The 18,195-nt window shown below is 46.7% G+C and overlaps 1 protein-coding gene across 2 annotated transcripts in view; it reads right to left on the bottom strand.

The window, feature by feature from the left end:
* Positions 1-18,195, bottom strand: part of CHGB (chromogranin B) — a 105,472-nt gene that overhangs the window by 12,967 nt on the left and 74,310 nt on the right. Inside the window, exon 1 of one of the 2 annotated variants that reach the window (XM_054023815.1) lies at positions 3,300-3,378. The exons of the other annotated variant lie outside the window; for it this stretch is intronic. Coding sequence (XP_053879790.1) covers positions 3,300-3,348 — 49 coding nt within the window. The 5' untranslated portion in view covers positions 3,349-3,378. Of the gene's footprint in view, positions 1-3,299; positions 3,379-18,195 lie in introns of those variants that run through there. 2 annotated transcript variants of the gene reach the window in all.

Raw genomic sequence — 18,195 nt, 5'->3', positions numbered from 1 at the left:
TAGCCTTCCATGGGGGAATAAAATGAATATCAAATTCACATGAGAGCTGAAAAATATATATGAGGCAGATTCTCTGCTGTAGCAAAAATCCATTCAAAGCAACAGAGGGGGAAGCCATCAGGCAGCCAATCTGCTCTGTTCTTCCCCACTGTACGTTGCTCTAACCTGTGCCAGCTGGCAAGAGTCCCAAGGGACTGGCTGCCAGCTGGGGACAGCTGGAGTACGGCACTCTCTAGCTATATAGTCATCCTGCACTAGGTTGCAATGGGTGCATGTAGGAACTTTCTACACTGGTTCTGTAGCTGCTCGGGAGATGTAGATGTTTTCACTGCCTCAACAGCACAAAGGATTGGAGCAGGGCAGTGAATCTGCCCCATGTGTTTTTTCTATCACGTATACAGCTTTAGCTTGATAAAGTAGGAACAAAACCAGGAAGCGTACAGAAAAGCAAGCCCTATATTTAAACACTGTCTTAACTTAATTTTTAATACCTACCTGGCAGACATCACATGAACATTTCCCCCTCCTGTATCAAATATGTTTAGGCCACGAAAACCAGATGGCCTGATTTTCAAAGGTGTTGAGCGATCACAAATACCACTAAAAGCATGAGAACTGCAGGTGCTCACCACATTTGAAAAAGTAAGCAATATGTCAGCGTTAGTTTTACTTGCACGATTTATGATTGTTTCGGTGTAGCCATGTAGATTCTCCAATAGGGCACTGTTTCAAAATTTCATCAGTGCTGGTGACTCACGACAGCACAATCTCTGAATGAAATGGAAATTTCAGCAAAAATTATTTTTTAACAAAGATCATATAAGTCCAAGTTTGGTAGGAATGAAAATAAAATTCAGGAGGCTGGAGGAATTAGTCATTTAAAAAAAATAGACTTGCCAATTCTATAGTTTACTTACCCCTGTGACTTTTGAAAGCTATATAGTCAAGATAAGAAATTGCATATACATAGTGTTGGCAGTGATGTCACAGCCAAATAAAAATGAACAATAAAGGCCTGATTCAAAGCCCAGTGAAGCAATGAAACAACTCTGATGGACTTCAGCAGGCTTTTTGGATCAGGCCCTATATGTAAGCATTTATATCTTCCTTTTTCATTTCTGCTTTCTTATAGTAACAAGACACTTGAGATAGTTCATTTTGTGAAATTATTGCACTTCTAGAGCTGGGTTTACTCTGCTTTCCATTTGATGCCTTTTAGTGTATCTAAACCTGAAATAATAATAACCCAGAAATGCACTGTTAACCTTTAAATTTCCCTAATGAAATTAGGTAGTGTGTATAAGAAAATACTCATTTTGGTTTTAGTTATAGAGCTCATGTAAATTGTGTGAGTTAAGTTTAATATAAAAACCTTTGAATTCAAAACAATGTGAACAAAAATCTCTATTACCTAAAAATACTAGCTTTGCTACTTTAAAATCAACTATTATATTTTGCCAGTTGCTTCTAATTAACTTATTTTGCATAAAATTAGACTTTCAGACATCAATGTAATTGTCATACTGGAGACAAAGTAAACAGATGGTTGATTAGCTTTTGAGTAGTTTAAGGAAAAGGTGTATTCAAAAAAATGATCCTTAGCACTAATTCTACAGTTAACAGGCAGGGTAGGAAGATTCACCAAGCACTACAGTGAAAAGGTCCTTACGCTGAGTAGTGCCTTACTCTGTGATGAGTCCCATTGAAATCAATGGGACTAGTGGAGGAGTTGGGTACTACACAATGAGAGTAAGGGTAGCAGAATCAGATCCCAAATGAATAGAAGCAGAATAAAGAATAAAAATACAGATTATGAAAGACTAAATTGGCAAAGCCATTCAAGAAGACACTATGTTTTTGCATCCTTACTTTTAACATATTAAAGCTTTTCTAAAATCGGGCATATGAATACAATTAATTGGTAAATTTAACAGGAATTCCAGCTATGTAATGTTACTGTTTAACCATCCATGAATAGTATATTGATTTTTGTTAATGCTTTCCCTTTAAATTTCTAGAAACACCTTATATTTAGCCAACACCCATTACATAGAAACCGTTGTCTGCCGAAGCATCTCTCCCTAGTCATACTATTCATTCTGAGCATCTTGTTAAACCTCCAGGGCTCTTCGTGTCTAGCTTTTGCAGAGGACTATGCAAACTCACAGACCAATTGACAGAAATAAACCATTCAATTATCGTGGTTTTTTTCCTCTTCCAGAATTCAGGTCTGTTTGACAGTTGCAGCAAATAAATCCATCCGTTGATTTCAAGTGATCCATTGGTTTCAGTAAGGAGGCAAAGTGCCACCATCCAGGCTCAATCTAAATAATTAAAGTGGGGTGGATAATGACGACAAAATCTCAACAGATGGCGTAATCCTCCAGGACAAAACATTCCCCTTCTCAATGTAGGTAAAATTTCCCTCCAACAGCAAGAGGTTATTTTGGTCAGTTGGTTGGACATATTTTTATTTATTTATTTTTTAAGAGTATGCTGACTAACATCAACTAAAAAACAAACACCAATTTTTAAAAAAATCGATCTAGACTTTTAATTCACATACCATTTTAAACTGAATCCACATAGTAGATTTTTTTCCCCAATGACATTTTTTTAACATATAAACCTGTTAATAGGATGGGAGTTGGAGAAGAGACAAAGATGCCCGACACTTATTACCTGTTTGTATTCTCCTAAATCCAATACGGGGGCCATTTCTTCCTTTTATTTTTAATTACTTTCAGCTGTCCTAATTTCTACCCAGTCTGTCTAGTAAAGTTAAAACAGTCATGGTTGTTTCTACTCTGAGCCACAACTGATCAAATTTGCGTGTTTGTATTGGCAAGTACTCACACTATCTATGTGTCCATCAACATACACAGAGACACTGACACACACACACACACACCCCTATCAGTGTCTGTGTTATATATAAAAGAAGCATACAGTATGTAGTCTCTATATATGTACACACAATACACATACTCTGTACATAGGAGGCACACAGGAGATGTAGATACAGCCACTGAAGGTGGGTACAGTCCATGGATGGCTACACGAATAATACCCGCACAAGAGAGGGGCGGGTGGGTGACATTCTCTCTCAAGCTATCGCCCAGACAGACCGGCCGCCCGTCTACACACACACACTCACACGGGTCTCTAGCTCCGGGAGCGGGGGTCCCGGTCTGGCTGAGCCGGGCGGCGGGGGCAGGGGCCCCGGAGCTGTCCAGGGCGGGGTGCTGCAGGCTGCGGGCCGGGGGCAGCCCGCTCTCCAGGGTGCTGACGGCACTCACCTGCCAGCGCGGCGGCTCCCAACAGGCTGAGCAGCGCCAAGGGCGGCATGGTGCGGGGCGGCGCGGGGCGCGGGGCGGTGCGGGGCGGTGCGCGGGGCGCGGGCGGGCGGCTGCGGCGGCTGCTGCACAAGCTGCTCGGGCAGCGCCGCCGTGCCGCGCTATTTAAAGGGGGAGCGGGGGCGGCGGGACTGGGGGGGGGGGAATCCGGCGCGATCCCGCCAGCAGCCTGCGTCACGAAGCCCCCGGCGGGAGGGCGGGGCCCGAGCTAGAGCCCCCTCCTCCACCTCCCCCCCCCCCCCCGCCACACACAGACCCCGGTTCCCCACCCCCCGCCACACACAGACCCCGGTTCCCCACCCCCAGTCACACACACACCCGCTTCCCTACCCCACGCCACACATAGACCCGCTCCCCACCCCCTCTGCCCCGACACACACACACCACCGCTTCCCCACCCCCGCCACCCACAGACACCCCCCCCACGCCCTCCCACACAGACCCGCTTCCCCACCCTCACCCCCACTGCCGCGCCACACACAGACCCCGGTTCCTCACCCCCGGCCAACCACAGACCCCGCTCTCCCATCCCACCCCCTGCCACACACAGACCCAGCTCCCTCATGCCCGCCACCCAGACCCCATCCCTTCCCCCGCCACCCACAGACCCCACTTCCCTCCCTCGCCACCCACAGACCCCGCTCCCCCGCCACCCACAGACTCTGCTCCCCCTCTCCACCCTCATCCCCTCCCCTCACTATTCCACCCCCATTCCAACACACAGACCCCACCCCGACTTGATCCCCTCCCCTCACTACTCCACCCCCACTCCAACGTACAGACCCCATCCCCTCCCACACACAGCACCCGCTGCCCAACCCCTCCCCTCACTACCCACCCCCACTCCAACACAGACCCATCCCCCTGCCACATACAGATGCCCCCGTCCCTCCCTACCTCCTACTCCAACACACAGAGAGACATTATCCTTTCCCTTCTCTGCTCATCTCACAGCCTCTTTCTTTGTCCCCCATTCCCTCACTGTTATTCACCCCAGCTCCAAGGCTCCCGGAAAAAGAACCCCTTACCTATCTCATCCCACGTCCCCCCTTCCCAGAACTGGGAAGCCAGAGCTCTCTCCTCTTCTCCCTCCTCCCCTCTGCCTACTTCTCCCCTGCCTCATATCCCCCTCTCAAGGTAGCAAGAGGTAGAATCTCTTACCCTTCACTAATCTCCCCCAGGGTGGAAAGAGAGCTCCCCTTCCCTTTTCTCCAAACTAAAGGATGTGGAATCTTCTTCTTGACTCCCCGTTCCCATTATCAGGGTAGGCTATACATTTACCTCCATGCATACATGTGGGGTGGGGTGGAACACACACATTTCTACTACAATTCTGATCAAAGTTTTCTGGGAGTCTAGCAACAGCGCAGCCCTTTTTGCAGCAATCAGGTTTTGACATCTTTCCACATCATGCTACTTATTTCATCTGGTGAGTGAATGGCACACATGGTTCCTCAAGAGGTGATACTAAACAAATCACTTATGAGCTATCTTCACACCAGCCTCTTATTTACTCTTTTGTTGTTATGATCTAGGGAGACAAAACAAAGCCACAGAGAAGAGATTTTAAATAATTTCTTAAACAGACCCCATCTTGTCTGATTATTCCTCCATGAAATGTAAAGTATAAAATCTCATAACAAACTCTTTGCAGAGAGAAATTCTGAATACAGCTACAAACAACTGAGCAAAAATATTGATGACCCAGGTTTGGGGTTTGTTTTTATGTTGTTTTTTTGTTTGTTTTTTGTTTCCCCCTCCGTTAAATCTTCGAGGGATGGTTCCCATTTCTTTGTATTAGGCATTTGTTTTTTTCAAATCATGTTTGCAGGAGCCTATGTTTGAGTGCCAATATTCCTGAAGATGGGTGAATTTATTGTCCCCAAACACCAGCTACTCTATACTATCTTGTTTATTATTTCTACTACAGTAGTGCCTAGATTGAGAACGGGGTCCCATTCTGCTAGGCACTGGAGAAACCTAGAACAATAGACAGTCCCCTCTTCAAATTGTTACTGATGATGCTAGATTGATATATATATTCAAAGGGAATAAAGCAGGAAACATAGGGACACATAACACTGTATGAAATTTCACAGTGAATAGCCACCTGTGCATAAAGAAAACCAGGAATTTATGCCTTATTTTAATCCTGTGTCAGAAGGTAACCTTAACTATAGAGTCAAGGTGGAGGGCCTCCATAATCCCTTTTGTAATATGTGTGAAGTGGTTTCCTTTGGAATCTGAATCCAAGCTAATACAATTACTTAATAAAAGTTAGCTGTTATTTAGAAGCAAATCTATGGTCATTTTAACACTGCAATCCAGTCTGTGCTTTGGGCAGCATTCTCTCTGTCTTGCAGTTCCTGTATCAGTTAAGCAACAATGCTCCCCTCAGGCAACCCCGATGTCCCTGTTCTCTGATATCACTCACTGACTGTGGGAAATCTAGGGAAAGAAACTCATTGACTTCAGTGGCCTGTGCCTCAGGCCCTGGCAATGCTGTGAGATGAAAACTTGTGAATTATCGTTTTCAACAGTTAATTAGAAAAAAGATGTAAATAAAAGATTTGCTATTGCCATTTAAAAGTGCTCTTTGGCCTCCCCATTTATTTAGATGGCACTTCTTGGTTGTCCCTGTGTAGTTACTACTAACTCACTGTGTTTGCACTGCACTATCGAGGGGCATGTCACTTGCCAGTACAAGGTCTATCTTTTAAAACTGCCGGGCCATCTTAATATGTGTTTGAGATTCATACAGGGTGAAATTCACCCCAGAGCACAAGACCCACACAAAGCATCTGCACCACTTTTGACCCACTGATGGGAGATTGCTGATGGAGCAGCCACAGAGATGGCTTCATGCTGCAGAAGGTGGCACTGGGGTTGGGACAGGCCCACATTATTTAGGTTTATGTAGGTCCAGTGAGCTAATCCCTCTGTTTTAGTGGCCGCTATTCCAGTCCATATGCGGCAGTAGCAGTCCGAGGAAGCTGTGCTACCGCTCTGTATTCAGCCTTAGCAGTTGATTTGTTTATATTTTATTTTTACTTACAGGATTTTGTAACACGCTCCTCCCCACAGAATCTGAGTACTCCACAGGCATTAAAGGAATCCATCTGCACAGCACCCCTAGGAGGTAGGGAAGTTTTGTATCTTCAGTTTACAGATGGGGAACTAGAGACCAAGAAGGATAAATGTTGCTCTCAGTTACATCAATACATGTCAAGAGTAACTCGGAGTTGCTACTGAGATCAGAATCTGGCCCAATGAAATTCACATAGCTTTCCAAAGGACACACAAGAAGTCTCTAGCAGAACTAGGAACGGAGTCAAATGGGGTGGATTTCACCCCAGCTTGAATGGACACAGGCAGAATATCATCGTGACTTGGACAAACATGATATGAAGTACATTTAGGTTGGTGCTGGAAAACCCAAGCAACAACATATAATCCAAATATTTCTCCATGATGGATTATTCAAGATCATATTTTCCAAAAATGTCATCACCATAACCTTCACAGGCATGTATCTGTTGTTACACCACCAGACCCCGTTTCCCCCCTCCCCGCCCCCTGCCACACACAGACCGGCTTTCCCACCTCCACTCCCCGCCACACTCTGACCCCGGTTCCCCACCCCCCGCCGATGGATGGCTTTCCATTGAGTTGAGGTTTCAATTTCCTAGAGGTTTGATTGCATTAAAGAGTAAGGGTTACAGCAGGCTGTGGCAATGTTTCACACTGCCGGTGAAATGAATGGCGCATCCTACCCATGCTTTTCAGATGCGTCAGAATTTTCATTTCACTGCTATGCACACCACATAATGCTGTGACAATCTGTCACTTTATGGATAAACAATATTCATCCTATTGGATTAGCTCAAATATAAAAGCTTTTTTTTTTTAATAACTGTTTGGCTCATCGTAAAAAGCTGAAATTTCAAAAGATGATAAATGAAGTTTCATGTCTGCTTCTGAGTTGATCTTGTATTGAGAGATTTCAGCAGGCTGCTCTGTGGACCATGGGCATTGTTGTCCTTCAATTAGATGTTGAGGCAGGTTTATATCTATGCCAGGCTGTCAGTTATTTTTATGGGGCCAATTCATGAATACAATTTTTATGAGCCCAATTCATGAATAAAATCATCCCTTGCATTATGGAGGTGCTAAGGAGATGAACCAAAGGTATACCTTTGTTATCTTTAATCTCACAGGTAACGATAGTAGTGTAGACATGGTGGCATAGGCTTTAGCAACTCAAGTACAAGGCTTCCAGAGACCCTGGGTACATACTCTGGTTGTTAGCCTGTGCCACCACATCTACACTGCTATTGTTACCTGTGCTATCATGATTAAAACTAACATGGGTACATCTGTCCATGCTACAATCACACGTTACTGTGCCCTGCCCTGAGCAGGTATATAATGGGGAAGAAGGCTCTACTGCACACACAGTCACACGCCTGCACTATAGATCCTTGAACTTCTCTGAATTCAGATACTGCAGGTCAAGGTTTCCATTGCCAGTGGTACACCCTTAGAGGGCATGGGGAGGCATGAGAAGTGGGAAGGGCCATGATTAGGGCCCTCCCCCTGTACTGACCAACAGGGTCAACCAAATGCTATACAGCACATACACTGCACCCTCTCAGAGGGTGATGCAGTGGCCATGCTTGCCTGGTTATTATTATTATTTATTATTTGTATTACCATGGTGCCTGGGGCACCATTTGGGTTAGGGCTGGCTCTGTGCTATGGGAATACAAATAATAAATTGAGAAGAAGAAGAAGAAACAGGTAAACAAAGAAGGAGGGGATATAGCCCCAAACTCAGCTGATTCCCTCCAGTCAACGTGGATCCCAGTGGATCCACTGGATTGTGCTAATGTCCCACCTCCTACAGCCCTGATTCCCTGTCAGCTCAGGGCCAATGGGTCACATTTTCAGACCATCCAGTGACACAGGAAGCCTTAACCACATTGCAGTACTTTAAAAAAGAAATCCCTTTGGGGCCTACTGAAGTGAGAATAATTATTCCATATTGTATTTTCAGCATGTTTAACACTAAAAAATGCTGCCACTTCATAAGTACTTCCCTGACAGCGACTCAGCAGGGTTTGTTTGCTTCAGGCACTAAATGTAACTTATCTCTTGTAATTATACTCGTGTGTTATTCATGGAAAAGAGGACTTGGGCCTGAAATAATATATAGCTTCTCCGCGCCTCTCTCCCCCTCACACACATAAGAAAAATTTAATTTGCCTAGTAATTATCAATTAAATATAAATCATCATACAATTTATTATTTTTAGCATACTATAATGGTGAATTAGATGAGCTGGTTTTTGAAGTCTCTTCCTTGCATCTGGGCTGTCATTTCTTGCATCTGTGTAGATTTTTCCTTTCTCAGATGCAGTCTGAAAGTGGTGTATTGGATTTTCAATTTAGAAAGGCAATGAAAAGTGGCCAGATTCTACCATGTCAATTTAATTGATCATTAAGCTAAACAGCTGTAAATATCCCTTTGAATAGGTGGAATCACGTGTAAAGCCTCTTCCCCAAGTGCCAAGCTGGACTAACTTGCTGGGGAATTCTGTATGGGGGAAGAGTGAGAAATCCCATCAGATCACAGCTCCTGGAATGGGGGTGGAATTCTATGGCTAATGGCTGGAACCTGTCCTCCATGGGATAAGGACAGCAGGTCTGCCTTGCTCACCCTCCACTGCAAATTTTCCTCGTGGAGCCTGGAATTGCCCAACACTGAGAAAGTGCATGCATAATGCCCCAGGGAGACACAATGGCTTCCAGCCTTCTCAGAGAGTGGGAGGGGAGTGAGCGTTAAAGGGGTGAAGTAATTTACACATTTCACTCATCTGTGTACAGTGAGTGTAGAATACTAATGGTTTGCACTCCCTTTGCACTAATGACTGCACAAGGGACAGGGCAATGGAGAATCAGGCCCAACCATATCAGGATTTCACTGGGGCAGTGTATCTCCAAACTGCTTCCTATAGCAGGTTGTGCCTTAAGGGCCAGAATTTCAAGCGTTCATCACCCACAATCAGGGCCAGGTTTTGAAAAGAGCTCAGTTTGTAGCAGCACTGATTATGGTACTCATGGCCAGATTTTCAAAAGAGACAGGTTGAATATTTGTGAAACTCTGGCCCCATGGGACCATTTTAGTCATAAACCCAGAAAACTAAGGCCCAGATATGCCTCAAAGGTATTTAGGCTCCTGACTTCCATTGCTTTCACACACACATACTTTAGTGGAAGTTAGGAGTAGAGTTGCCAGCCCTCTAGGATTGTCCAGGAGCCTCCAGGAATGAAAGATTAATCTTTAATGTCATGTGATGAAACCTCCAGGAATTCATCCACCCAAAATTGGCAATGCTAGTTAGAAGCCTAAATACTTCGAGGAATATCTGGACCTAAATGTGCAGGGTCACAATCCCACATGTATGATAATTGGTGGAGACTGTACAAAGAAAGGAAATTGCTTCTGAAAAACAACCTAAGTGCTATTTACCATTAAACAGAACAACTTTACCAACTGCATTTATACTGCTAACCAATCCTCCTTTAGACACTAAAACAGCTCATTTACTGCACCTCACTGTGAACTCAAAGTTTTTTACCAGTTAATGTAGCTTATGCTTAATGTTTACAATGACTGGGGCTAGCCTGGCTTACCTAAAAAATTGTTTATTTAAATATTTATAGAGTTTCAACTTTCAACAAGGCTTCATTCAATAAGAATAATATTGCTCTGTGGTTGCTAGTCTAGTGTCCTGGAAGCTTCACAGAGGCTAATTCCAATTCCATAGGCTAAATATATATATGCAACAGACTGTAATGATTCCATTTAGCACCATTTTATTGGGTAAATATACTTTTTTTAAAAATGATCTGAATATGTATTCACACATAATTCTGCACTTAAAGACAACAGGCCTCTCCCATTACAGTAATCCTGTATTGTGGGTCAAATTCATCCCTGAGGTACCTCCAGAGGCTTCAGTGGGCTTACTCTATGTGAGAGGAGCCGGCTCTGACAAAGTTGTCTGCAGTATGAAAGCATTTGAGATGAGAGCCACATTTCCACCACAGATCTAGGTAACAGCTAGGAGTGTGATATTTCAGCTGCTGTGTGAAAATATACCCACAGGCATTCGAGGTAGGAGAGCGACTCAGAAACTCACCCAGAAAAACAGTCATTGCCATACACATAGTCCCTAGGGAAGGACTGCCGGAAGTGAGAGTCTGATTGAAAAGAGCCCACTCAGTTCACCAGGCCAAACCAGCAAGGGCTCGGGAAGCTAAGCAGTTTTAATGGTCTTCCCTAAAAGGTCAGCTCCAAGTTCATTGTGTGTCTCCTGCTCCTGAAAGGCTAAAGTTTTCCAATCCAAACTATCTCAGCCAAAGGAGAGAGAATGATCTCCAGCCAGACTAATCAGAAGTTTTGCAGGGGAGAAAAACAAAAACAAAGCAAAAACAACTGCAGCTGAAGCTCCAGTGCTGCAAAATTCTGGATTGAATAGAGCTTGCGTCAATTGTCAGCAAGGGACAAGCAAGATGATAGCACCAGGAAACACTGCAATGTGCTGAGCTGGGGATAAAATGGTTCCTTGGGGGTGTTTGGCATGTACTAGAAACTAAAGCCCCTAATCCTGCAGTGAGCTCCAGCCCACATGGAGGAGAGCTCAATTTTCCCTTTAAAGCCATGGGCCTATGCTGGGATAGGTGTTCAGCTGCATTGCCTCAGCAAGCGCTCCAGGGAGTATCATGCTTCTGGAGTCCATGCTAAGGGAAGCAGGAGGGGCATGACCACTGCTTTACCTCTGAAAGGGGGTGCAGCATGCGCTCCTCTGCAGCTCGGCATCCCCATTGGCTGGTGTGGAAAGGGGGCAGGGGCACCAGGCACCTTTGTGGGTGATGAGCTACACTAGCTTGAATCAGCCTTTGTGCTCAGGAGGGAGCAGGGATTGAAACTGTGGCAGAGGAGGAATCCTTGTACCATCCCCACACTTACACAGCCACACTAGTCCCGAGCAAGTGTCACCCATGCTAGAAGAATGTGGCTCTTTGTCTCCCACTAGAGGCTAGTCCACATAAGAGGTTTATGAGATGGCTACAGTGGCCAACTTCAGGCCTGATCAAAGCTCGCTGAAGTCAGTAGAACATCTCATTGATTTGAATGGACTTTAGTTCAGGAACATGGCCTTTTAGCTCAGGCTGTTAACACCGTAGGCCCCAGGCTTTCTTTGGACAACTAACAGATGTTTCCAGATCACAGGTCCTGGTTCTCATGGGGGACTTCAATCACCCTGACATCTGCTGGGAGAGCAGTACAGCAGTGCACAGACAATCCAGGAAGTTTTTGGAGAGTGTTGGGGACAACTTCCTGGTGCAAGTGCTAGAGGAACCAACTAGGGGCCGTGCTCCTCTTGACCTGCTGCTCACAAACAGGGAAGAATTGGTAGGGGAAATAGAAGTGGGTGGCAACCTGGGCAGCAGTGACCATGAGATGGTCGAGTTCAGGATCCTGACAAAAGGAAGAAAGGAGAGCAGCAGAATACAGACCCTGGACTTCAGAAAAGCAGACTTTGACTCCCTCAGGAAACCGATGGGCAGGATCCCCTGGGAGGCTAATATGAAGGGAAAGGAGTCCAGGAGAGCTGGCTGTATTTTAAAGAAGCCTTATTGAGGGTGCAGGAACAAACCATCCTGATGTGCAGAAAGAATAGCAAATATAACAGGCAACTGGCTTGGCTTACCAGAGAAATCTTCAGTGAGCTTAAACACAAAAAGGAAGCTTACAAGAAGTGGAAACTTGGACAGATGACTAGGGAGGAGTATAAAAATATTGCTCAAGCATGCAGGGTTGTAATCAGGAAGGCCAAAGCACAATTAGAGTTGCAGCTAGCAAGGGATGTGAAGGGTAACAAGAAGGGGTTCTACAGGTATGTTAGCAACCAGAAGGAGGTCAGGGGAAGTGTGGGACTCTTACTGAATGGGGGAGGCAACCTAGTGACAGATGATGTGGAAAAAGCTGAAGTACTCAATGCTTTTTTTGCTTCGGTCTTCACAGACAAGGTCTGGTCCCAGACTGCTGCACTGGGCAGCACAGTTTGGGGAGGAGGTGAGCAGCCCTCAGTGGTGAAAGAACAGGTTAAGGACTATTTAGAAAAGCTGGACATGCACAAGTCCATGGGGACGGATGCAATGCATCTGAGGGTGCTGAAGGAGTTAGCTGATGTGATTGCAGAGCCATTGGCCATTATCTTTGAAAACTTGTGGTGATCAGGGGAGGTCACAGATGATTGGAAAAAGGCAAATATAGTGCCTATCTTTAAAAAAGGGAAGAAGGAGAATCTGGGGAACTACAGACCAGTCAGCCTCACCTCAGTCCCTGGAAAAATCATGGAGCACGTCCTCAAGGAATCCATTTTGAAGCACTTGGAGGAGATGAAGGTGATCAGAACAGTCAACATAGATTCACCAAAGCAAAGCAATCCTGACCAACCTGACTGCCTTCTATGATGCAGGGCCGGCTCTAACTTTTTTGCTGCCCGTGGCAAAAAAGAAGAGAGCTGCCCTGCCGAACGGCCCCCCCTCCCCCCGCGAGCGCCGCCGAAATCCCCACCCCCCCAGCGCCGTGCCGCCTGAAGCCCCGCCCCCTCCAAACGGCGCACTGCCCGAAGCCCCCGCCCCTCCTCCGAGCACCGCACTGCGCCAGGCCCCCCCAAGACCCCGCCCCCCCCAAGCACCACGCCACCCGAAGCCCCCGCTCCCGCTCTGAGCACCGCGCCGCCTGAAGCCCCCGCCCCCGCTCTGAGCACCACGCCGCCCGAAGCCCCCGCCCCCGCTCCAAGCGCCGTGCCGCCGAATCCAAAAAAATTTTTTTTTAAATCGAGCGCCGCCCTGCCCCATGGTGCCGCCCCAAGCACGTGCTTGGTCGGCTGGTGCCTGGAGCTGGCCCTGCTATGATGAGATAACTGGCTCTGTGGATATGGGAAAAGCGGTGGACATGATATATCTTGACGTTAGCAAAGCTTTTGATACGGTCTCCCACAGTATTCTTGCCAGCAAGTTAAAAAAGTATGGATTCGATGAATGGACTATAAGATGGATAGATTGTTGGGCTCAACAGGTAGTGATCAATGGCTCAATGTCTAATTGGCAGCTGATATCAAGCGGAGTGCCCCAGAGGTTAGTGCTGGGGCTGGTTTTGTTCAACATCTTCATGAATGATCTGGATGATGGGATGGATTGCATCCTCAGCAAGTTCGCGGATGACACTAAGTTGGGGGGAGAGGTAGATATGCTGGAGGGAAGGGATAGGGTCCAGAGTGACCTAGACAAATTGGAAGATTGGGCCAAAAGAAATCTGATTAGGTTCAACAAGGACAAGTGCAGAGTCCTGCACTTAGGATGGAAGAATCCCATGCACTGCTACAGGCTGGGGACCGACTGGCTAAGCAGCAGTTCTGCAGAAAAGGACCTGGGGATTACAGTGGACAAGAAGCTGGATATGAGTCAGTGTGCCCTTGTTGCCAAGAAGGCTAACAGCATATTGGGCTGCATTAGTAGGAGCATTGCCAGCAGATCGAGGAAAGTGATTATTCCCCTCTATTCGGCACTGGTGAGGCCACATCTGGAGTATTGCATCCAGTTTTGGGCCCTCCACTACAGAAGGGATGTGGACAAATTGGAGAAAGTCCAGTGGAGGGCAACAAAAATGATTAGGCGGCTGGGGCACATGACTTATGAGGAAAGGCTGAGGGAACTGGGATTATTTAGTCTGCAGAAGAGAAGAGTGAGGGGGGATTTGATAGCAGCCTTCAACTACGAGAAGGGGGGTTCCAAAGAGGATGGAGCTGGGCTGTTCTCAGTGGTGGCAGATGACAGAACAAGGAGCAATGGTCTCAAGTTGCAGTGGGGGAGGTCTAGGTTGGATATTAGGAAAAACTATTTCACTAGGAGGGTGGTGAAGCACTGGAATGGGTTACCTAGGGAGGTAGTGGAATCTCCATCCTTAGAGGGTTTTAAGGGCCAGCTTGACAAAGCCCTGGCTGGGATGATTTAGTTGGGGTTGGTCCTGCTTTGAGCAGGGGGTTGGACTAGATGACCTCCTGAGGTCCCTTCCAACCCTAATATTCTATGATTCTATGAAATGCTGCTGCCAGCCCTGTATTGGAGAATACAGGTTAGTTAGCACATGGCACAAATGCTGACGCTCAGTATGGCTAGTTAAGGCTGCATAAAATCTGTGGGAAATTCATTTCACTCCCCCTCTACTTTCTACTATGTGTTTTAACTGCAGTTTTGATTTTTCCTTTTGCCCTTTTTCTTTCTTCCTTTGGCTCTTTGCTTAAGTCTCTCCCGAGGACCAGGATGCTGATTTGTATTCTGGGTCAGCCTGTGCAGCTAGAGAGACTGGTTTGCTTTTCTCCTGGTATACTGGGAAATGCACATCATTGTGTATGTTGGCTTGTCCAAAAAAATATATATATACAGATGTCCCTGGAATGCATTTGTGCAGGGCAAAGAGTGGGAGGAGAGAGAACAACAGGACAAAGGGTTTTTAATGAAGAATATTCCCACAAGATGCTAAGGGGCTACGTCCTGCTCTCTGCTACGCAGCAGCAGCAAAGGGGGAAGAGTATGTAGAGCTGCAGACCGGAGCACTCAGGGAACCGAATCCGACCCTGGCCCATGCACCACAGCCCCTATGGCGAGGCAACAATGTCAGCCTGTCCCCAACCTGCCTAGTGTATACCCCACCATCTGCCTCATGCCCTAGCAGGGGGCACTTGCTTCTTTATTCAAAACAACATAACATATGCCCCACTGCACATTCCCCCGGGGGCCCTGCCCTGCACAGCCTGGTTTGGGGAGCAGAGCATATGACAACAAGCATCCCTGCTCCCCCACTGAATGCTGTATATGATGTTCTGGTGTTTGTTTGGCCCTTCTGCAAATGTCCACACTACTTTTGGGCTGTCAAACAGCTACGTGAGTTCTTGGTGCTTGGTTTAGCCCACATCTGCCTAAATGCAAAGGTGATTGTGTCTTCCTCTGAAACACCTGATTGTGGTCGCTGTCAGGGACCGGGTACTGGACTAGACAGATCTTGGCTCTGATCCAGCCTGGCAATCCCTATGAGATGTTTTAAAGACATTGTCTGAAATGTTTTAACCTATTTGGGGTGAAATTCATCCCAGTGAAGAGGGCCTATGGGGGGACCTCCAACCAGTTCAAGCCCTATGGAGGTGCTGCACAAGGGGGATGCATGGAGTGGCACTGTAGGAGACTTTGGCAACCCAGCACACCATGTTGGGATTTTCAGGCAATGTCCATGCCATCTTCAGCTTGGGCACATTGCTTGTGTGTTGTACCCCTTTCTGGGTCTGTCTTTCTAGAATGTAAGCTGTTCAGGGCAGGGCCAGTTGTCCCATGTGCTTGTAAAGCACCGTGCACACTACTGCAATGTAAATACTAATTACACACTAAAAACTACAATAAAAGAACATTATTGAGGTTGCAAAGTCAAGCACTTGAAAGTTTGGAAATGCCATGTCTCAGGCTGGCTGGCCTTTTCAAGGGAGATGGGTCTCAGCCCACCTATGACACACAAAACTCTCCTCCCAGGTGGGGGAAAATGAAGAAGATCATGTGACTCAGTCAGGCCCCTGAGCTAGAGAAGGAGAAGGCCTCACATGATAGCTGTCTGGAGAGAAAAGAAGGAGAGGATGGAAGTTCTGAGAAGAGCACTATGCAGATAGAGGCCCATGGAAGACTCCAGGTAAGAAAGCTGGGGAATGGCTGCTCAGGAAAGATCAGGGAATAACCCAGAGGATCCAATGAGAGGCTGAGGGGAGACATGGAAATACCCTGGGCAGGTTGAAAGCTGAGCCTAGAGGGTGGGCAGAAGAATTAGAGAAGATAGACTCCTTGGGAAGGAGGTGCTGGGCCCAGCTTGGGACAGGAACAAAGACACTGTGTGTTTTGTGTTTGGTTTTTGTGCTAAGGAACTCTATTACCCTGCAAGGGGTGAACTTTTGTTTTTTTACAACTGATTTAGCTAGCGGGCCAAGTGGCTGCAGCAGCTATACTAGGTGGTGGAGTTTTTGAGGAGCTATGAGAAGGGGGAAACTGCAGCAGGGCTGGTGCAGAGCCAGCCCTGCCTGTGAGAAGGTGCTCTGGAAGTGTTGTACCCCCAATGTGTGCCAGGATGAAGGTTGCTAGTCCCTGCCCCCCCCCCCCCAAATCCCTTTCACTTGTTCCAATTTTCCAAAAACATTTAGCTTGAGGCAAACTCCTGGAATGGAAAACTTCAGCTCAAAGACACAAAGTTTGGCACAGTTATAAGCAACTGACAACACAGTCTTATAATACGAAATGTTGGGCAACTTTAATAATAGGAGTGCTACAGCCATGCCTGTAATAATGGCCATCCCAAACCAGCCTCCAGGCTTGGTCTACATTAGGAAATTAGGTCAGTATAAATTATGTTGCTCAGGGCTGTGATAAATTCTCCCCCCCCCATCCCCCTGCAATGCAATTAAACTGACCTAACATCTGTGTAGACAGTGCTAGGTTGATGGAAGAATTTGCCCATTGACCTGGCTACCACCTCTCCAGGAGGCGGATTATCTACGCTGACCGGAGAATCCCTCCCACTGGTGTAGCTAGTGTTTTTACTGAAGTGCTACAGTGGTGCAGCTGTGCCACTGTAACATTTTCAGTGTAGATAAGCCCCCGACAGAGAGTCTAGAGCAGCGGTTCTCAAACTGTGGGTCGGGACCCCAAAGTGGGTTGTGTCCCTGTTTTAATGGGGTCACCAGAGCTGATGTTAGACTGGCTGGGGCCCAGGACCAAAGCCCAAGCCTCACTGCCTGGGACCACAAAGCCTGAGGGTATCAGCTCTGGGTGGTGGGGCTCAAGGTACAGGCCCCTGCCTGAGGCTGAACCCTTGGACTTTGGCCCCCCATCCAGGGTGGCTGGACTCGGGTGGGCTCAGGCTTCGTTTCCCCCCCTTCTGGGGGCTTGTAGTAATTTTTGTTGTCAAAAGGGGGTCACGGTGCAATGAAGTTTGAGAACCCCTGTTCTAGAGCATCTGCTTGCTGTAGCTGCTCCCAGGAGCCTCCTAAAACAAGGTGACCATAGTTTTATAATTAAGAACTGGGTCACTTCTGTGATGCCACTTTTAGGGTCATGAATACCCAGACAAAAGACACAGGTACACATTTATATTTTTTAATGTGTGAGGGTGTTGCTGCTGCTGTCTTCTGACTCAGTTGTTACGTGGGCATATTCCTCAGCCTGGAGGACTTTCCGTAGTAACTCACTGTCTCAACGAGGTTGTTCTGAAGCACTGAGTGAGGGCCATTAACACTGGTTGGGGTCAAAATCAGAGCTGGGGAAGTGTCCACCCTCCTTTGACTTTTCTCTTCACCCCCAAACACCGTTGCTAGCATTGACGGCTTGTTCCACTGCTCGTTCCACTTCATTCTACTCACTGTAGTAGTACTTCTTGGACAAATCTAAAGAAATCAAATGCTTTGACTGATGAAATGGAAAAGCGAGGACCTTTTGGGTATCCCAAAAAGTTCTTAGGACCTTGAGGCATCACATGAAAACATTGGACAGTCTCTGTAACACTAGGATATATGACAGCTCCTCTTTGGAGGACAAAAAAATGTATTGTAGCCTCTACCTGTATCCTCATCTAGGGGAATATGCAAATCCTCCACCAATCTGTTGCTCTCCTGGCACCCTTAACTGCCCAGAACCATGGTGAGTCCTCACTGGCATCAGCGAAATCTGCCTC

Source organism: Malaclemys terrapin, chromosome 3 (genome assembly GCF_027887155.1).
Source record: "Malaclemys terrapin pileata isolate rMalTer1 chromosome 3, rMalTer1.hap1, whole genome shotgun sequence".
Classification (NCBI taxonomy): domain Eukaryota; kingdom Metazoa; phylum Chordata; order Testudines; family Emydidae; genus Malaclemys; species Malaclemys terrapin.
Note: the sequence above shows the minus strand (reverse complement) of the source record. Positions and strands in the feature narration are given on the sequence as shown.